Source organism: Falco peregrinus, chromosome 8 (genome assembly GCF_023634155.1).
Source record: "Falco peregrinus isolate bFalPer1 chromosome 8, bFalPer1.pri, whole genome shotgun sequence".
Lineage (NCBI taxonomy): Eukaryota > Metazoa > Chordata > Aves > Falconiformes > Falconidae > Falco > Falco peregrinus.
In genome coordinates, this window is record NC_073728.1 from 18,055,792 (window position 1) to 18,073,380 (window position 17,589).

Sequence of the window (17,589 nt, forward strand, 5' to 3'; positions counted from 1 at the left end):
GTGACTGTTACAGATCTGGTTTACTATAAGTTCACCGTTTACTGGAAGACTCAGACAAGATGAGGCTATGTAGGGATGTAGGTGGGGTTTAGGAAGATGTTGTGGACATAAAAATAAGACTTGTCATCAAAAGTTTTCAATAGAAAATACCTGAACAATTCTATTGATAAAATCCATTACACAACTCTGAAATGGGGAAGACTGTTTTATGGTGAAAAGCTGGTTTCATGATGATACAGTAAAATAGCTTTCTTTCTAGAAAGTATGTGGAGCAATGTAATGGACTAGAGACTCCAGGAATCTCATGGCTTTAAAGAAGTGATTGTTAATGTGACCTGGGAAAGTGGTTGAGAATCTGTGGGATTGCTGTCAGGCTAGTCTTTCACAGTCTGCTCAAAATGTTTACACTAGTCACATAAAAATGTATTTGTTGCTTAAAAGTGTCTGAATATTTTCTGAACTTTTCATACATAGTGAATTCTATGGCAAAAACCCATAGAAAAAAAGAAAGAGCAGTGTTCTTTTGTCTTTATGTTCTTGAGGTTTGTCTGTCTAGATGTAGAACAACATGTAAAAGGGAAGGAAAATTATCATGTATGTTGATTCAAAAACTGTATTTAATCATAAACTGCCTGCACACTTTCCTTCATGTCCAGCTGATCAAGCATTGATCCCATATATTTTGTTCAGGTTTTTTCTGTATTGCTGTGAGATGACAGATATTCCAAAGCAAAAAAATCAAATGCAAGAAGACATTAGTTTTACTTAGGACAAGTAGAGAATTCAGTATGATAAAAACATATAGATCATACAGAAAGGTCAATTTTCTCCTCATTTTTCTCATCTCTTCTGCTCTTTATAACTAAAGTACCCTCTGGTTATTTGTTACTGTCAGTAAGATGAGTTTTAGGATGCTTTATGTTCTGTCTGGAATTACTCTTTATTTGATGTCTAATCTTACATTGTCTCAAGACTACAGAGAACAGTCTATGCCAACCACCACATTGTCGCTTACGAAAGGGGATGCTGCAGCTGCCACCATTAAAAATATTGGCAATATTAACTGACTGTTTTAATACAGGTTTAAAGAGAAACTGTGGCTTCAAGGAGTGTATCTTGAACTTGAGAGGCTACAAGAGATTAACTTCAATGTGGTACGTGCTCCAGTTCTTCCACCTGCTGCAGAGGATCGGAAGATGGACTAATTGCGAGATGCCCAGTTGGCGAATGTGTTCATGTTGTTTGCTGTGTCCATTAGTAGGTATTGGCCATGGGTGAGAAGATGAATCTTTGAGTGCTGTTCAATTTATATGTAGGTTACAATTTATATTTTTTCTTTATAAATAAATCATTAATAAAATTCACTTGTGCACAGCATTTATTAGACAGTGACTTCTAATTTCTTGTAGTTTTGTTATGGTTTGTTTGACAAATCTAATAGAAGGTGATGATGGAAAAGAGAGATATTAGCCTTTAAAATTACAGATCTTGTTAGTGATTCATCAGTACCCACTGTTTTATTCTTGTACAAATTCCATCAACACCATCAATTCCATCAGCAGTTCTTCCCACTAGCTTATATAGAAAATTCAGACACAAACAAATGAGGGCTTAAAATGAGTGTTGTAACTACAGAATTCTCCAGTTTACTAAATAACAGTGTTCATTACCTTATTTCTGACAGCTTTAGAGGTATTTTGAGGAGACATGGCATCAAAAGGAGTGGTTACTAATAATAGTAAATCCTGTCTAATGCATGCTTAGTACAAAGAATGTCTTCATGGAAGAGAGAGTTTCTTTAAGACAATGTGATGTTGCTTCTGCTTTCAGGCCTGGATTAGTGTGACAAAGCAGTCCATTTCCAGTTGATGCAAGTCATTACAGCCCATGTAATCCAAGGAGCAGACTATGTAGTGATATCCACACTACTTTCAGAGCACATCCTTAGTTTACCTAAGGATTTCCCAATGATAGAACTCTTCAAGACCCACAGAACCCATTCAAGGTACAAAGAAAACCTGAACTGAAATAGAATCTTTTGGATTGTAGGGCAGTCATAGCAATATGATGAAATTTTTGTCTCCGTGTCTTGAATTCAGAGTCTAGGTGTCTTTTTCACTTCACTGCAAAGCTCCTTGCAGAGAAAGAGGAGGATTTTCATAGTGTCATCTATTTGCAGCATTGAAAAAAATAGTTCAGAAAAAGCTCCATTTGGGGTGGCTCTTTGACTGGCACAATAACCAACAGAACATCTAGTTAGACTTGGAAATAACTGTTCTTCAGTTTGCTCCTTCTGATTCAGATTTTCAAAGTCCTGCGTAGCAAATGATTCATGCTACTTAGACTTCAGTTTTAGTGCACCGCATATGGCTTGGCCACTACCACGGGTACATGTGTATTGTGCAACTGCCTATTGTGCAACATTTTGTCATTCTTTATAGACACATTGGTTAGGCCTACACTGGGTTTGTATACCACAGCAATGCACTCTCACTTCTCACATAGAGCAGACAGGGGTTTAAGCCGTGCTGCATCTTTGGGCTGCATCCAGGTAGTTGTCATCTGTGCAAAACTGGAACTGAAATTGAGAGTTACTTAAATAATAATACCAAAACATTAAGCATTTGTCCCCAGCAAGGTGCAGGTTGGCTGGTAGAAACTTAAATTTATCTCTAAATTAAAGTAAATGCATAGAGAGGAAATGAGCTGAAAAAAAATGTCATGTACATGTCTTCACCTGATCACATAAGTCACTTGCTTGACATTATGGAAAAGTCAATGGCATCCTGCCCACAGAAGAGTCAGAAGGCTGTGTATATGTGCACATAAATATAGTAGCTGAGGACTGAGGTTCATGATCTGCTTATTTACCCTCTCACTCTCAGTTTTTTCCAAAATGGAATGGAAAAAATATCAAATATTTTGTGGACTCCATAAAATCACCTTTCTGCTGACTTTGTACATGTTGTTTAAATTTAAAGATTTCAGAGACAATGTCACAGAAAATGTTGTTTCTAACTGCAGTCACATTCATAGAACTGACAAAGTAAGTATCAGACAATCCCCCCCACCAAAGTAAAAAAATCTCTAAAATGTATGTTCTTGTATCAGCTGGAATCTGTAAGTATGGCATATAAGATTTTCTATTTAAAAATCCTTTCTGTAAAAATAGAAGTGTAGAATTCAATGCCTGCTGATCTTGATTCCTCAGCAAATTGAAGGCATTAGGGGTTCTTGCTTTTCCTCTTGATTGTCAACCTGTAAGAACAACTTGAACTTTAATATTTGAGGTGGGCTTTTTTTCCCTCTTGATTCACCAAACACAGCTTTACTTAAAAAAAAAAAATAATACACAAATGTGTTAATGCTTTTCTAAATAATAGATGAAGCAAAACAGAAACCTGTATGTCTGTTCTTACTTATGGTTTTCTTACAAAATAGTTGAAAATGGTATTTATAAACAGATAAACAACAAAACCCAACAACAACCTTCTTTAGCCAATGAGGAACACAGCTGTTGTTCCATGTGTTCCCAGGGAATGGTTCCATTCTGAAATGTGGTGAGTATATTTGTCTTTTCATTTTATAAGTCGTAGATACCTAAGAATTTGTTAAAAGGTCTGCAAAATTTGATGGAATGTATGTATCTATTAAATTCTAAGGACTATGTCAATGTTGGTTAAAATTTGTCCCCAGTATTATGATATTAATTATTGTTTTGTGGAAGGAAGTGGAACAGTTAGAAACACATTCTTTACTCAGGATCCAGGTTTTGTTAATAGGGCCATGGTTTCTAAGGTGAGGTGCTGAGTGAGTAATGTTTTTATTCGTTTCTTTTTCCACATACATAAATGTGCAGGGATGATGTATAAAGAAATAATATACAAGGAAAACTTGGGAAAAGTGATGTCTCTAAATCTCTTCCTTAGATATTTCCAAGGAGATGATATGAGTGATAACTATCAACATGAAGTTAGTGAATATGAACCCTGATAACTATTCTGCACCCGTTCAGATCTAGTCACAATTCCCAGTAAATTGTTCATATGTGGAATAGCTAAAGTTGTTTCAGAAATTGCTTAATGCCTTAGTTATCTTTTCTGCTTTGGGAGCAACTGGTAGTGCCTTCTTCAGTAACAAACAATTTTCTGCAAGCAAGTTTTAGTTTGTATTGAAAAAGATTAATATATCTTGCATAATCAGCTGCAATAGCTCAGATAAGAGACGTTAGTGTTTGAAAATACTGCGGTTTCTCAGAAGACAGCAGCAGCACACAAGTGTGGATATTCTTGTGAATATAATGCATTTTATAGCTTTTATTTAAGGTTCTAAAGGTTTCATTACAAATTACTGTTTATAGTGTTTGCAGAGAAGGGGGAGTTGATGAAGGTGGTGGAAATGCTTTTTAATTTCAGTCAGGATTTAATGGTTTAACAGTTAATAATTCTTTAGATATTTCTAAGTTTAAAGAAAAGTGGGTGGGAGGAGGGAAAGCAAAACTTTTTTTCAAAAGTAGACTTTAGAAAACTGGAAATTCAGCAAGGATATAATACCAGAATATGTTTTGGGTTGTGTTTTGTCAGTTCTGTAAAGTTTTAGGATGGCATCTTTACCAGTGAGAAGTTTTATTTAAAGTGATCAAATTATTTATTTCATTACTCCCTTGGTTCTGCATATTTGGTTAGGAGAAAGTGCAAAATGAAAATAGCGTATGAGAGGAGATATAACAGACATTGTATAGGAAAGAACAGGACAAAGAATGCAGGGAGTGAGGGAAAATGGAAGTGAGGAAGGAAATGCGAGAGAGACATTCGCAGTTTGCAAATTAGCATGTGTAGATAGATCAAGAGACTAGGAAAGAAAGCAGGGTTTATGCTATATTGGCTGTGCAGCTACAGCACATAGTATATGACTACTGTTTGACAAATAATGAAAAAATGTTTTTTAAAGAAACAAATCAGGAAATTCTGCTTTGAAAAAGCGCATTGAAAATGTGCCTAAATGGCAGTTTGAAACTTTCAGTGTTCAAGAAACAATGAATCTATCTTTAAGCTCTGACTAGAGTCTTCAGCTTTCAAGGCATCTTCATATGGGCCTACTTAAGTAATTGTTACTTTTGTGCAACTCCACTCATCAAGTTGATAGCATTATTGGAATTAATCGAAGTGAATCACATACAAAGAGGTTGCTGGTACCCACACCACAATGTTGCATTGTGTTGAAGATTATCTGCTGTTTCTTAAATGTATTGTTGGTATATGATGTGATATGTGTACTATAGTAATGTTGGCAATGTATATACTTCAGTAGCAGACTGAAGCAAATGCTGAAATTTCCATAATAATCACCAATTTGTATGTCTGCCTGAAAAAAATGTCTTTGTCATTATCTGGATCTGACTTTTTTTGATCTTAGAGCAAAGAAATAATACTGGTTTTACCAGCAGTGTCTTTGCTGCACAATAATAGGACTGAAATCATCCTTCTTTTTATTGTGGCTACACTGTGTGACTAAACATGTAGAAATCACACTGGGCTCATAGTCAATCTTAGCAGAAGACATGTGATGTAAGTAATTTGTATTTCCTTGAGAAATACTGCACTGTTCAATTCCATTTCTGAATTCCCCAGCAAAAGAAAAAGTTGAGAAGGTAAAAATTTCTGTTGGAAGTAGATTTAATAGTGATCAAAAGCAAATGTAAAACTTCTGAAAAAAAATAAGTGGGAAGGAACATACATTTAAAAATACAATATATTTGCTTTATGTATTTGAATGCAGCAACATTTTTCCCTGTAACTTTCTATTGTTGTCACCAACTGTTGTTAACTTGATTGAAATAGAAAAATTTGAACTTCTAGCCATCTCATAACTTGAAAAGTGACAGTTTGCACATTTCTGTCAATTAGAAATTATCACATGTTCATAAACTTTTTCATTGTTCATTTGACTTAGACGTCATCATTAAGCTAGCTGTGTGTGAGCTGCAGATACTAGCCTGTGTTCTTTCTCCAAGTTTAATTTTTCACTGAATATTGGAGTGTTCAACCACAGAATAAAACAGGCATCTGCCAATTTAGTAAGTCTCTATTTAGAAGCAGAAAACAGATACCTTTTTCATAGATCTCTTTGGACATTTTGTGTCTTTTAGTAGAAGCTAACTTGTTCTCTACGCTAATGCGTAGAGTTGTATTTGTTATTATACTCTTATACAGAGAGAGGTCTGACATCTGTTCACAGCAAAGAGTTAAAAATTAGCCGTAGTACTCTGACTTTCAAACTCTGTGAGAGTCCAGATAGTACTAGTGTAGAGACTGTTCTAATTTCTGTTGCTGTTGTAACTGCTGCATACCAAGAATAGCCATAAAGTTGGTATCTTATGGGATGGATAAATTAAGGGCAAATCAAATTTCTGAAGTTATTTTATGAGATCACAGCAATATGTCCTTTCTAATTTATTTCAGATCTGCAAACTATAATATAGTATCCCCTTGCATGAATCATAGTGGTGGTATTCTCTCTTCTTGGCGTTATCTGGAGCTCATGCTGGAGGTTTCCTTCAGGTTGTTTCCAGATGCAAGTGCAGCTGATAGTACAAAACTCCAACCTGTGTTTACTTCTCTAGGTATCCTCTGGGAGATCCTTTTCAATGTGGATCTTGGTAATAGCAGACTGAAGTCCTCCATTTACCAGAAAAGATAAGCGCATGCTTGACTTCAAGCACCTCAGTAGTCTTATGAGCTAGTTATGTGCTCAAAGAGTTTGCTAGGCATCCATTATATATATATATTCCATTTCTTAGGGAAGGGAAAGGATATTTAGGTAAGAAGGTGTCGATAGAAACAGGCAGATGTGGTTGGCAAAACATGTTCCATTCCAGCTATAAATGAGAGTAGCATTCTAATGCTGAATTGCAACCTGCTCTATGTGAACCTGCTTTAGCAGGGGGTTGGACTAGATGATCTCCAGAGGTCCCTTCCAACCCTGAACATTCTGTGATTCTGAACTCTGGCCTCTGTTTCAGAGGTAACCAATCTAATGGTACAATTAGCTGCATAGAGTGAGGAAGCTGGGCTAGTGGAATTTCACAAACTAATATGCTGTTCTGTGGATGATTAACTCTGTGATCTTCACAAGGACTCCACAGGTCTAGAAAAAGGTCATTAGACTTCTGATTTTTTTAGAAATTACAGTAGTTGTCCGTGTTAATTTACTCTCATAAAATTTGTATTTCTGCACTTTGTATGGTACTGGTTTTAAGATTTACTGCTTGGAACATCCAACAGAAAAATTGTGAAGGAAAAAAAACCCAGCAGAGTGCCAAATCTATATATTACCAAATACAATTCTAGAATTCAAAGGTACGGAAAAAAAAAAAGCGCAGTGTATTCTAATAGTGTTTGGCCACATGTCTGAGCTCAGCTTACTTATTTAGTCTTGTGATTGACAGATGCATTTGGTAGCTTCTTGGATGTTTTGTAATGAAAGAAAGGCTGAATCTCACTGATATGACTACTTCTGAGTTGTCCATATAAAACACTTCTTTATTACTTTCTTCAACTTCTACTTATGACTTGGGAAATTTGCAATGGCTTGTAAACTACACAGTATAAATGAAATTGAACTATAAATCAAAAACTTTGGAACAGATGATGTCTCCTCAGTGAATCCCTTTTGTGCTTCCAAAATTAGCATTGTCAATCAAACCAACAGGTGGTGTATGGTTACACAGAGTGGATCCCCTCTCACAAGACACTTTCTTTTAGGAAGCCAATCAGAACTGGCACTGACATGATGAGGCAGACCTGTCAGCAGAGCTGGGGTATATAAAGCAAAACAACTATGTTAGCACTTCTGAGCAGTCGTGCATTCCCCGCCTCGCCTCGGGTGTAGGGATTGCAAAAAAACAAAACTACACTGTCAAGACTGTGTAGTTTTGTTTTTATGATTAGAGGCTCTACAATTCTCATGCTGGGATTGACTGAAAAAATCTTACTCTGGATAAGGACGTCGTTCAAGAAGATTTCGTTGGGCTTAGCCCACTCTCACAGGCACTTTGAGAGATCAGGTTAGTAGCATGTTTCTGCTAGTGTAATAAGTATTTTATCAGTCATTAATAATCTCCTGATATGTTCTATTATTTATAAATTTGCCTGCAGAGGGGGTATAGTTTTCACTGGATAGACATGGAGCACTTAAATTCTCTGGCAAGATTATGTCTTAAATTTCTGGAAGTAAGTCTTGATAACAGCAAAAAGTTTTCTCAGTATATTTATTGTTAATGACTATATAAATTAAGATTTGAAAAGTGCGTGGAAACATATGCTTAACTTAAAAACTCCTTTCTGTGGGGAGTGTTCAAGGTTATGCTACTGAGAGATAAACTGAGAAGCTCCAAGAATAGCTCTGATAAAATGCACATGGTATCAGCTTAGCGCTGATGACTTTTTAAGGGAATCAACTGCTAAGGTATCAATTACATGGCAGCTCTGGAACACTTGTCTGCTGTCATTCATAGCCAGGAAGGTTATTTCTGGAACATGACATTTCAGATGCATACTTTCAATTCTAATTATACAAAAAGCCTTATAGGATCAGATCTTCATCACCAAAATTTGGCTAGATAGTGAAATACATAAACCTAGTGTGAACTCAATGACAATTCTACTTAATTAGATTATTTCCAATCTATTCTGAAGTCAGGAAATTACATATATAAGCTTTCATAATGTTTTATTATATTGTAAGATTATTTCCATATATTCTAGTTGAGCTTCCAAACATAATTCTAACTGAAGTAGATTTTAGTGAAATAGGTGAGACATATTTGTCTTCATCTTCCTTTCAGAAAACTGGTGTTGTGTTAGAATGAAAAGTTGGTCATTTCTTTCTAATTTGAACTCATTTCCTCTCACCTTCAAAGCTGAAAAGCTTTGATAAAAGGCTGTTCCTCTGTCAAGCTGGAACAAGTATTTAGATAACCAGTAAAGACAATAAAAAGGAGCTCAAAATCCCAATACAATATTCAGTTCTGCCCTCATGCAGTTATTGTTATGTGGGTATCAGGCACTGATTTCAATGAAGGAACTCACATCATGAAGAATTTGAGCTGCTTTCAAAGGTAGCATAAATTTGGCTCATAGTGAAAGAAACTTCACTTTCTCATTAATTTTTAGGTTAAGCCTGGGACTGTCATAAAATATAAGGTATAAAAGCCAAAGTAAACAATAGTAAATATGTGAGTGAGATTGACTTGAAAAGATTGTGGGGTAAGCCCTTGTTTAGTAAAATCTAGATGCTCTCAGGGGAATTTTTATTGAGAAAAAATCTAACTTAAATAGATGTATGATACTATTAAGAAGATACTAGCCACATTTAAAAAACCTGCACAGTTCAACGTCAGTAAATAAATATGTTCATGCAAATATAAAATATTCATGATATAGAAGCTTTTCTAGCGGTAGCGTGCAATTTCAAAGTAGGATTTTGTGGCATAGGAAGAGAAAGCAAACTTTTTCTTTAAGGTTTCACATGGATCTGCAGTTGTTCAAACCATCAGTGTCAGTGGCTACCTTATATCCTAGCTCACATTTCGACAGTGGCTGTCTTCCCATATTCAAAATTCCACTAAGATACTCTCTAAGAAAGAGTAGAATTTTATCTGCATTTTTAATGCCAATATGCTTCTGTGTAAAATGAAATTATTCACTACTTCCAGACTACTTGTAAAAAAAGCCTCTTGGCATTAGATTGTAAACCTTCATTTTTTTTTTCAGTTGCTACTTATTGACCTAGTTGTCTTCCCATTCAAGAATTCAAATGCTTTGCACTAAAAAGTATTTTCAAATAATTTAAAAAAATGTTTACATGGAGATTATTTTCTCTTTCAGTAAAGGACATGCACAAATAATGGACAAATAGGGGGTAGATGACCTGCACAAGGTCATGTAGTGACTCAAGCAGAACTTTGTCTCCTGCTGCATACTTGTAATGCCAAATCACAGCTTCACTAAATATGTTTCAAATCCAACTCAACCAAGTGTCCCCTAAGAGTAATTTGCTACAACTTTGTCAAAACCTACAGTTTTCACATTTCACCAGGTCAATGTGATTTTAAACTGATAAGAGTAAATTATTATGAAAATAATTACAAGTATTCCTAAAATCTAGCAAGAAGGATGTGTGTATAATAACAATTTCATCATTGATATCTAATTATGTTTTTGTTGCTTTCAGAGTGCCTGTCAAGATGACGACAAAAGCACCAACATTTACGCAGCCGTTACAAAGTGTTGTGGCACTGGAGGGTAGTGCTGCAACCTTTGAGGCTCATATTAGTGGTAAGGTTTTGATTCGTTCTTGCAAGACTGATTATTTTTTTATTCTTAGGTTTTGTAAAGTTTATGCTAAGACATATGATAACACTTTTTGTAGATCAGAATCTGATCTGAATGGGTAAAGATCAGTGCTGAAATGTAAATATATATCCGCATCATATGGTACTGATCAGCATTGTGAGATGCTGTCAGATACCCACACACTGCAACATTCCCAGTCAACAGCTAATCATCCTGCCAATGAGACTGGTGTCTAATTCTCATCTATGTTAGAATCATCAAAACTGGGGGGAAGTAGCATTAAAAGTATATGCATAAAAATACATACTGTGCTAATAAAGGAACTTCGTATGGGTGCAGAGAGAGTTATCTTGTTTAGATGATGATGGTCAGACAGAATGAGTTGTCAAGGTGCAAAAGGCAAGACATAGCATAGTTCTTTATTGACCTAGTGCTAAGCCTTACTCTGGCTAAGTTGTATTTCTGCCTTCTGTGCCTTTGAGTTTACTTCATTCCAGAATTCTGTCAATGGGGTTAAAAGCACAAAATCTAGGTCCATGTGGCCACTGAAGAGGGTAGAAAACCCTAGTTTGCTAGACAGTAGATGTGTATGGTGGTCATGATGGTAGTACAAGGCTGGATTAACATAATTTGTTGATGCAATTTAAAGAGGTCAAATAATTTTAAAGGATACTTCACTTTGCCAGTCTACACACTATTAAAACACCCTCTCTTCCATAAAACCCGATGCAAACCCCTGAGATAACTTTACTAGATAACCAATACCCTGTTCTAAAAGTGCCTCTAACCTCGGCAGTGACTAAGGAGAAATGACACGTGTTCCTGCTGATGGAATTATATTGTCTTACAGGCATTAGCAATGTGATGATCCACATACCGTAAAGCAGTACCCAGATGCTCTATGACAGGTGCAAACACGAGCTGTCCAACTATAAAGATCTCTGATATCTGTGGTCCACTGTGGTTCCTCCCTTGGTCCCTTTGGATAATGCTGGCTCACACAAGGTGTTTGAACATGTCCTGTAGTCTACATCCATATTTTTTTTATGCCATATTCTGTTATTTGGCCCTCTGCTCTTCAGTTCATTGCCCTAACCTTGTCTTATTGTCTGTACACTGTAAATTTTCCATGTAAGTTTCTTTCCACTGATGATTGCAATTCCTATTATGAATACATAAATATATGATCAGAACAAGTTAGGATGCTAGTATTATGGCTCAGTATGTGATTTTGGCTATTTTCATTGTGTGATATCATGGAATACTTGGAAGGGGAATTTGATTTTTTACTAAGAGAAGATACAGCACTTTTTCTAATAGCATATACCATGCGTGTATTTTAGTCTTAAATATCATGTGAGGCAATCTCCTATTAGATTTTATTCATATTGTGATGTTCTTGAATGTCTTTCCTGCCCCAAAAGCATCCACCAAGACTGACAGATCTGACGGTGGCTTGGCATTTGGGTTTTCAATGTATAAAAAATATGCACCTTTTACTTTTTGAACTAATTGCATAAATAATGGACTACACAGCTTTATTCTACTACCTTGTCTGGCCTTCCTATATGTCTGTTATTCTGTTATTCTGACTTCGAAGTTCAGACTTTTTTTTAATCTTTGGTAACACTGCCCTTTTATATGTAACTCAGGTGTTAATACAGAGCTACAGTTCAAACATGAAGAGCATGGTTAATCTAAGAGTACCAAGAAGAGCTTAGAAACCATCTGAGATGCAATTTTGCAGTCTGTAAACTAGAACAAATGAATTGTACTCTTATATCAGCCTGTGAATTAAGTGCCACATAACAAAGATCTGATATCAGACAAAAATACCCAGTACCACGCCCTGCACTTGGAAAGCACAGAACACACAGACCCCGTGATTAAAAGCATTAAGTGCCAGAGGGGATAAGGCAATCATCACAGGGGGAGCCCTGCTGGGTGAGCAGTGACTAAGGGGACATGAGACAGCACGTCATCCTCAAGAAAGTCTGCAGTGCTGCTGGGATTAGAACTGTGCCCATCCTCATGTCTCCACAGTACTGATCAACTATTGAATTTGTTCATAAAGGACTAACCTGTACTCCGCTTATTTCAGGCATTACCTAATGCAAGACAGCCTTTACACTCTGCATATTGTTGAATACAGCACATTGATTATACACACAGGTTGGCAGTTCCTGTCACAGCATTGTCAGGACAATATTATTGAGTTTAATTACTTAAGCAGTGAAGTTGAGGCACTTCAGGTCAATTTTCTTCTTTTTGACAATAAAGCTCAAAAAACCCTCAAGGACAGTTTTAAAATGAAAGAGAATGTGTCATGTGGCACATGTAGAAGTAAATCCCTACTTTATATAGTCCAGACAAAACTATAATCTGAGGTAGATCTCACCTTTTAGTCCCCAGCTCTGTGGCATGGGACTAGCAGAGTGCTAGTAAATTTGTGAAGTTGAGTTTCTTTTAATACGAATTTGGGCTCAGATTTCCAATATGGCTTCTAAATTTGGATCCCTTGAACATACAGTTTGAGACATCAGAATAGACTCAATTTTTAAAAATGTAGGCCGTGTTCAACCTACCACTTAACCCCCTGTGTTTGTTAATCATTATAGGATGCTGCACTAAGAAAAGAAAACATTTTGGTAATGTTTCAAGAAATTCACTGTTGACAACATGATTTTTTTGGTTGCCTAGCTTAAAACATTTTGAAACTCATTTGCACAAATGTTGAAGACACATACCTCTGGATTAAATCAGTGGCATCTGATGGATACTCTTACGTTCATGGTGATAATGCCCAAGTTGTCCAATACCAGTAGTAATAAATCGAATTATACCAGCCCCATCAGAGCTGTTTGATAACTTCCATCTGCGGAATTAACAATGATTAAAGGTATTTTTTACCCTTTTGATTTTGAATCCTCTCTAAAACTGGCCACATTCTCTTTCTCTTACGTACGTCTAAAAATCAGTTTTTCAACTATGAGGAAAATTTAAAATTTTCCTAACCAAGTCTGGTGTGACAACAGATGATCAGCAAAGGCTTCTCTTTCATTTTAGTCTCACCAGTCATATTCCTGGCTCATTAAAACCCCAAATAATGAAATGAGATTATAGGAGGAATACTCCAGAAATGAAACAGAATTATGTAGTCCTGTGTTTTTGCAAACCACAGAAAGTAGAACTGGGAAAATGAAAGCAGCTGGAGTAAGCACAATCTCTGATCTCATTCCTGAGCCCCTGTGCAGTACAATTGGTGATTTGGCTTGAGTGGGGAAATATATGAAGTAAATTTGCAGGGATTGTCACTTTAGAGAAATGGTGTCCTAGGACTGCAAAAAAGACTTTGAGGTGGAACTGTCTCCTTAGGAAATTAGCTGTTGTCCTTATGTGGTTCATGTAAAAATTTTACCTGTTTGTCAAATGTATTTCAGTTGCTCAGTAAAGTTGGCTGAGTAGAATGCTGGCAAAAGAATTTCCATTAGGAATCTAAAATCACCATTTAAAGCTAAAAAACCAGCTATAGATACAGGTGAAACTCTTCTGACCAGAAGAGTCTTGTTGATGACCCTGACAACAAAATAATAATATATTTGAACAGCAAAACGTCAGCTGATTCCCCCAACTGTTTTCTACTATACTCACACAGAATAAACCCCAGGAAAAGGAAACAAACCCCCCAAAATATTACTAGCATTTGGTGTTAACATCTACAACAGTCACTTTTTCTGTCACTTTATTTTCTACAATCATTTAGAGTTAAGAGAACTTGGTTGGAAGTTCTGATTTTTACTTCGTCTCCAAACTATTGGACTGGATAAATTTGTTAGCAATAAGCAGTACTACTTAGATACTAGCAAATAAATAAATAAACCAACACCCTCACATGGATTAATTCATCCCCCTTATAATTTTGATGAACTTTTATTCCTCAACAGGATTGCCGAACACTTCAGTCCACTCATTCAAGTGGTTTCCTAAATGCAGTAGCCTGTGCAGTTGTCCTGTTGCCCTGTGTAAAGACCTTTCTAAAAAGAAATTCCTTTACCACTGTGTCACTGGACATATAATCATAGATCTGTGCCTATGCCATTACACGCTGCTATAACTGTTTATACATGAACAAGTATTATGGTAATTTTGGATATCTGGCATTTCATAGCATCTTAATTTCCTTTTGTCTTTCTTTAGGTTTCCCAGTTCCTGAGGTGAGCTGGTATCGGGATGGCCAGGTTCTCTCTGCTGCAACTCTTCCCGGTGTGCAGATCTCGTTTAGTGATGGCCGCGCTAAACTGGTGATCCCCACCGTGACAGAAGCAAACAGTGGAAGATACACCATACAAGCCACCAATGGATCTGGGCAAGCAACTAGTACTGCTGAGCTACTTGTCACAGGTATCAGGCAGCTAAAGAAAGACAGCTTTCTCTGTTAGCAATGTGAGAAAGAGAATGATAGCAGAAGTGTCTCATTTAATGAAAAATGTATTTGAAGTATGTGATCAGCAAAGAAATAGCAAACCAAATTCCTTTCCCTAAAGCAGTCTAGAATTCAGCATATATTCTCACCAGTAATTTCTAACAGTGTCCTTTACAGCTTAACTGCATAGAGTTTAATCTTGATCTTATAAAATCCTAATCACAATTACAAACTTCTGGCTTAACCCGATATACTTCTGCTCATGTGGTCTGTCACACTGGCTACATTCAAACTACACATAAAAGAAAGGATAAAGTTCTGCAGGATGGAGCCTTTAATGATATTTAATGATATAAATTATACTTAATACAATCACTAACATAAAGGGGCATGCTCAAGAGACTTTCGTTTACTACCTATGGTTGTAATCAACCTATCTCTAATTCTAGAACGTCTGCAATTATTGGCTTTGCAATCAGAAATTTTAAGCACATGAGAAAAGTTGAGGGTGCTTGCATTTTGGCAAATCAACTGTTAATATTTTGAATATTTGAGAAGGTAGTGTCGTGTGTCAGTAGCATGTGAAGGAGAAAGAGATGTTGTGCACTCCCAGTAATGAAAATATCTAGCCCTTACAGCTTTTTTTAATAGACGTTGTTGGTTTTCTGTTTATTTCTTCAATAAAACTGCAGCTGGAACAGCACCACCAAACTTCTCACAACGACTACAGAGCATGACTGCAAGGCAGGGAAGTCAAGTTCGACTTGACGTGAGAGTGACTGGAATCCCTACACCTGTGGTGAAGTTCTATCGGGATGGAGTAGAAATCCAAAGCTCCCCCGATTTTCAAATTTTACGAGAAGGAGACCTTTACAGCTTAATAATTGCAGAAGCATATCCTGAAGACTCCGGTACTTATTCAGTAAATGCCACAAATAATGTGGGACGTGCTACTTCAACAGCTGAATTGCTAATTCAAGGTAACAGATTTGAGGTTACAAGCCATGAAAACAACAGAGCATTCATTGTTGTAATGGTATACACACCACTTCATCGAAGTTACATCAATAAGTTCATTTGTAACTTCTTTATCAACAGTTATGAACTTGCTGTGAAAAAGTAGTGTCTTTGATAAAATTTGCCAGAGATTTTTGTCTGAGAACTGAAAAGGACCTTTTGTCCAGAATGGGTCTCTTTAAACTCAGGATACAGTAGACAGAAGAAAGTGGGGGGGTTCCTTTTAGATGTTCTCATTTTGTTCTGTAGGTTTCTCAACTTGTACTTGTAAGCTGGCTTTGATGGAATAGATATATTAGACTGCTTTACTGTACATGGTCTTGTAAATGAGCCTGGTAAGGTTGAAGACAGTCTTAGATAGAGAATTGTAGAGTGAATCATTCTACCCAGAGCAATCTTCCTTGGATTTCATGTCAGCCAGCCTTCCAGACTGTGTAGTCATTTTAGATCCAGGACTGATTCTGAATAAACTACAATAAATGTATTTTGGTTTGATTTGGTTGGTTTTTGTTTTCCTAATGACATAGTAATGCAAAAATATTATTTAAACTGTTTTCACAATTATCTGTCTATAGATAATGGAGGAAAAAGAAATGTTTGCTTAATTTTTTCTCTGTTGTTAATATAAACTTGTATATAATTGGAATTGACCATTCGTTTATTTCTGCAGCTGCTTACTTTTTATGCCATAAGCAATTCTCCTGACTATGTTTTCTCTTCCAAAAGGTGAGGAAGAAGCCGTTCCTGCTAAAAAGACAAAAACAATTGTTTCGACTGCTCAGATTTCACAAACAAGACAAGCCAGAATTGAAAAGGTATATTTTTCAAAAACAAAGTAGGTAAGGCTAAAATGTGGATCGTTACTTCTACAGTATCCCAGACGTGTTTTCTTGATTTTGTTGTAGAAGACTGAAGCCCACTTTGATGCCAGATCGCTTACAAGTGTTGAAATGGTCATAGAAGGTGTGACAGCCCACCAGCTCCCACACAAAGCGCCTCCACGAATGCCTCCTAGACCTACATCAAAATCACCGACCCCACCGATAATTGCTGCAAAAGCACAAATGGCACGACAACAATCACCATCACCTGTCAGACAATCACCATCACCTGTAAGACATGTCAGAGCACCAACACCCTCACCAGTAAGGTAAGCTTATTATTTCAAACAACTGCTTTTTGAATCAGTTTCACATATAGCAGTAATGCTGTAGGATGAGAGCATGGTATAAAATGGAAAAATGCCCTGACTTTATACTGATGGAGTTTACTCTGATGGTGAACTATAATGTGCTGCTGTATTTGCCACTGTTGTGGAGGTGCATGCCTCATTTAAATTTTCTATTCCATATGGAAGAAAATGGATTATTTCAGACAAGCAGAGGAAAAAAGAGCAATGACACTCTGGTGAGTGGCAAACAGAATGGAAGGAGGTGTAAAAAAATGTGAAAGCATGTTCTGTGTGTGTGCTGGTAATGACTCCAGAAATAATGTTTTGAAGGTAGGCAAGGTAAATGTGGTTATCAAAAAATGAAGTTTAGCTCCATTGCATAGAGTCTTGAGAGGGAAAGTGAGTGATCTGAAGAGCAGGGCTCTTGGTCTGGGAGACCCCAGGAGGTCTGTGCTGAGAGGCAGGTAAAAAGAAAACTGCTTTGGATGTCCTGAAGTTTCGGCATTGTGAAGCACCAGTGTCAAGGAAGGAATGTCTCCAAGCTGAGTGCTCAGAAGAGTCCCGTGTAAATTGCCACAGCTAGGTATGATGGTGAGTTTTGCCCCATTAAGACTAACTTACAA

General features: G+C 36.6%; 2 protein-coding genes across 3 annotated transcripts in view; both read left to right on the forward strand.

Annotated features, from left to right (window-relative positions):
- Positions 1-1,262, forward strand: part of CCDC141 (coiled-coil domain containing 141) — a 97,784-nt gene extending 96,522 nt beyond the window's left edge. For both annotated transcript variants that reach the window (XM_055812439.1, XM_027786239.2), the window contains exon 29: positions 1,082-1,262. In XM_055812439.1, the coding sequence (XP_055668414.1) occupies positions 1,082-1,205 (124 nt within the window). In that variant the 3' untranslated portion in view covers positions 1,206-1,262. The remainder of the gene's footprint in view (positions 1-1,081) is intronic.
- Positions 1,263-10,246: 8,984 nt separating this feature from the next.
- Positions 10,247-17,589, forward strand: part of TTN (titin) — a 238,731-nt gene continuing 231,388 nt past the window's right edge. Inside the window, exons 1-5 of the mRNA XM_055812704.1 lie at positions 10,247-10,337; positions 14,553-14,756; positions 15,471-15,758; positions 16,522-16,610; positions 16,701-16,945. Of these exons, the coding sequence (XP_055668679.1) occupies positions 10,247-10,337; positions 14,553-14,756; positions 15,471-15,758; positions 16,522-16,610; positions 16,701-16,945 (917 nt within the window). The remainder of the gene's footprint in view (positions 10,338-14,552; positions 14,757-15,470; positions 15,759-16,521; positions 16,611-16,700; positions 16,946-17,589) is intronic.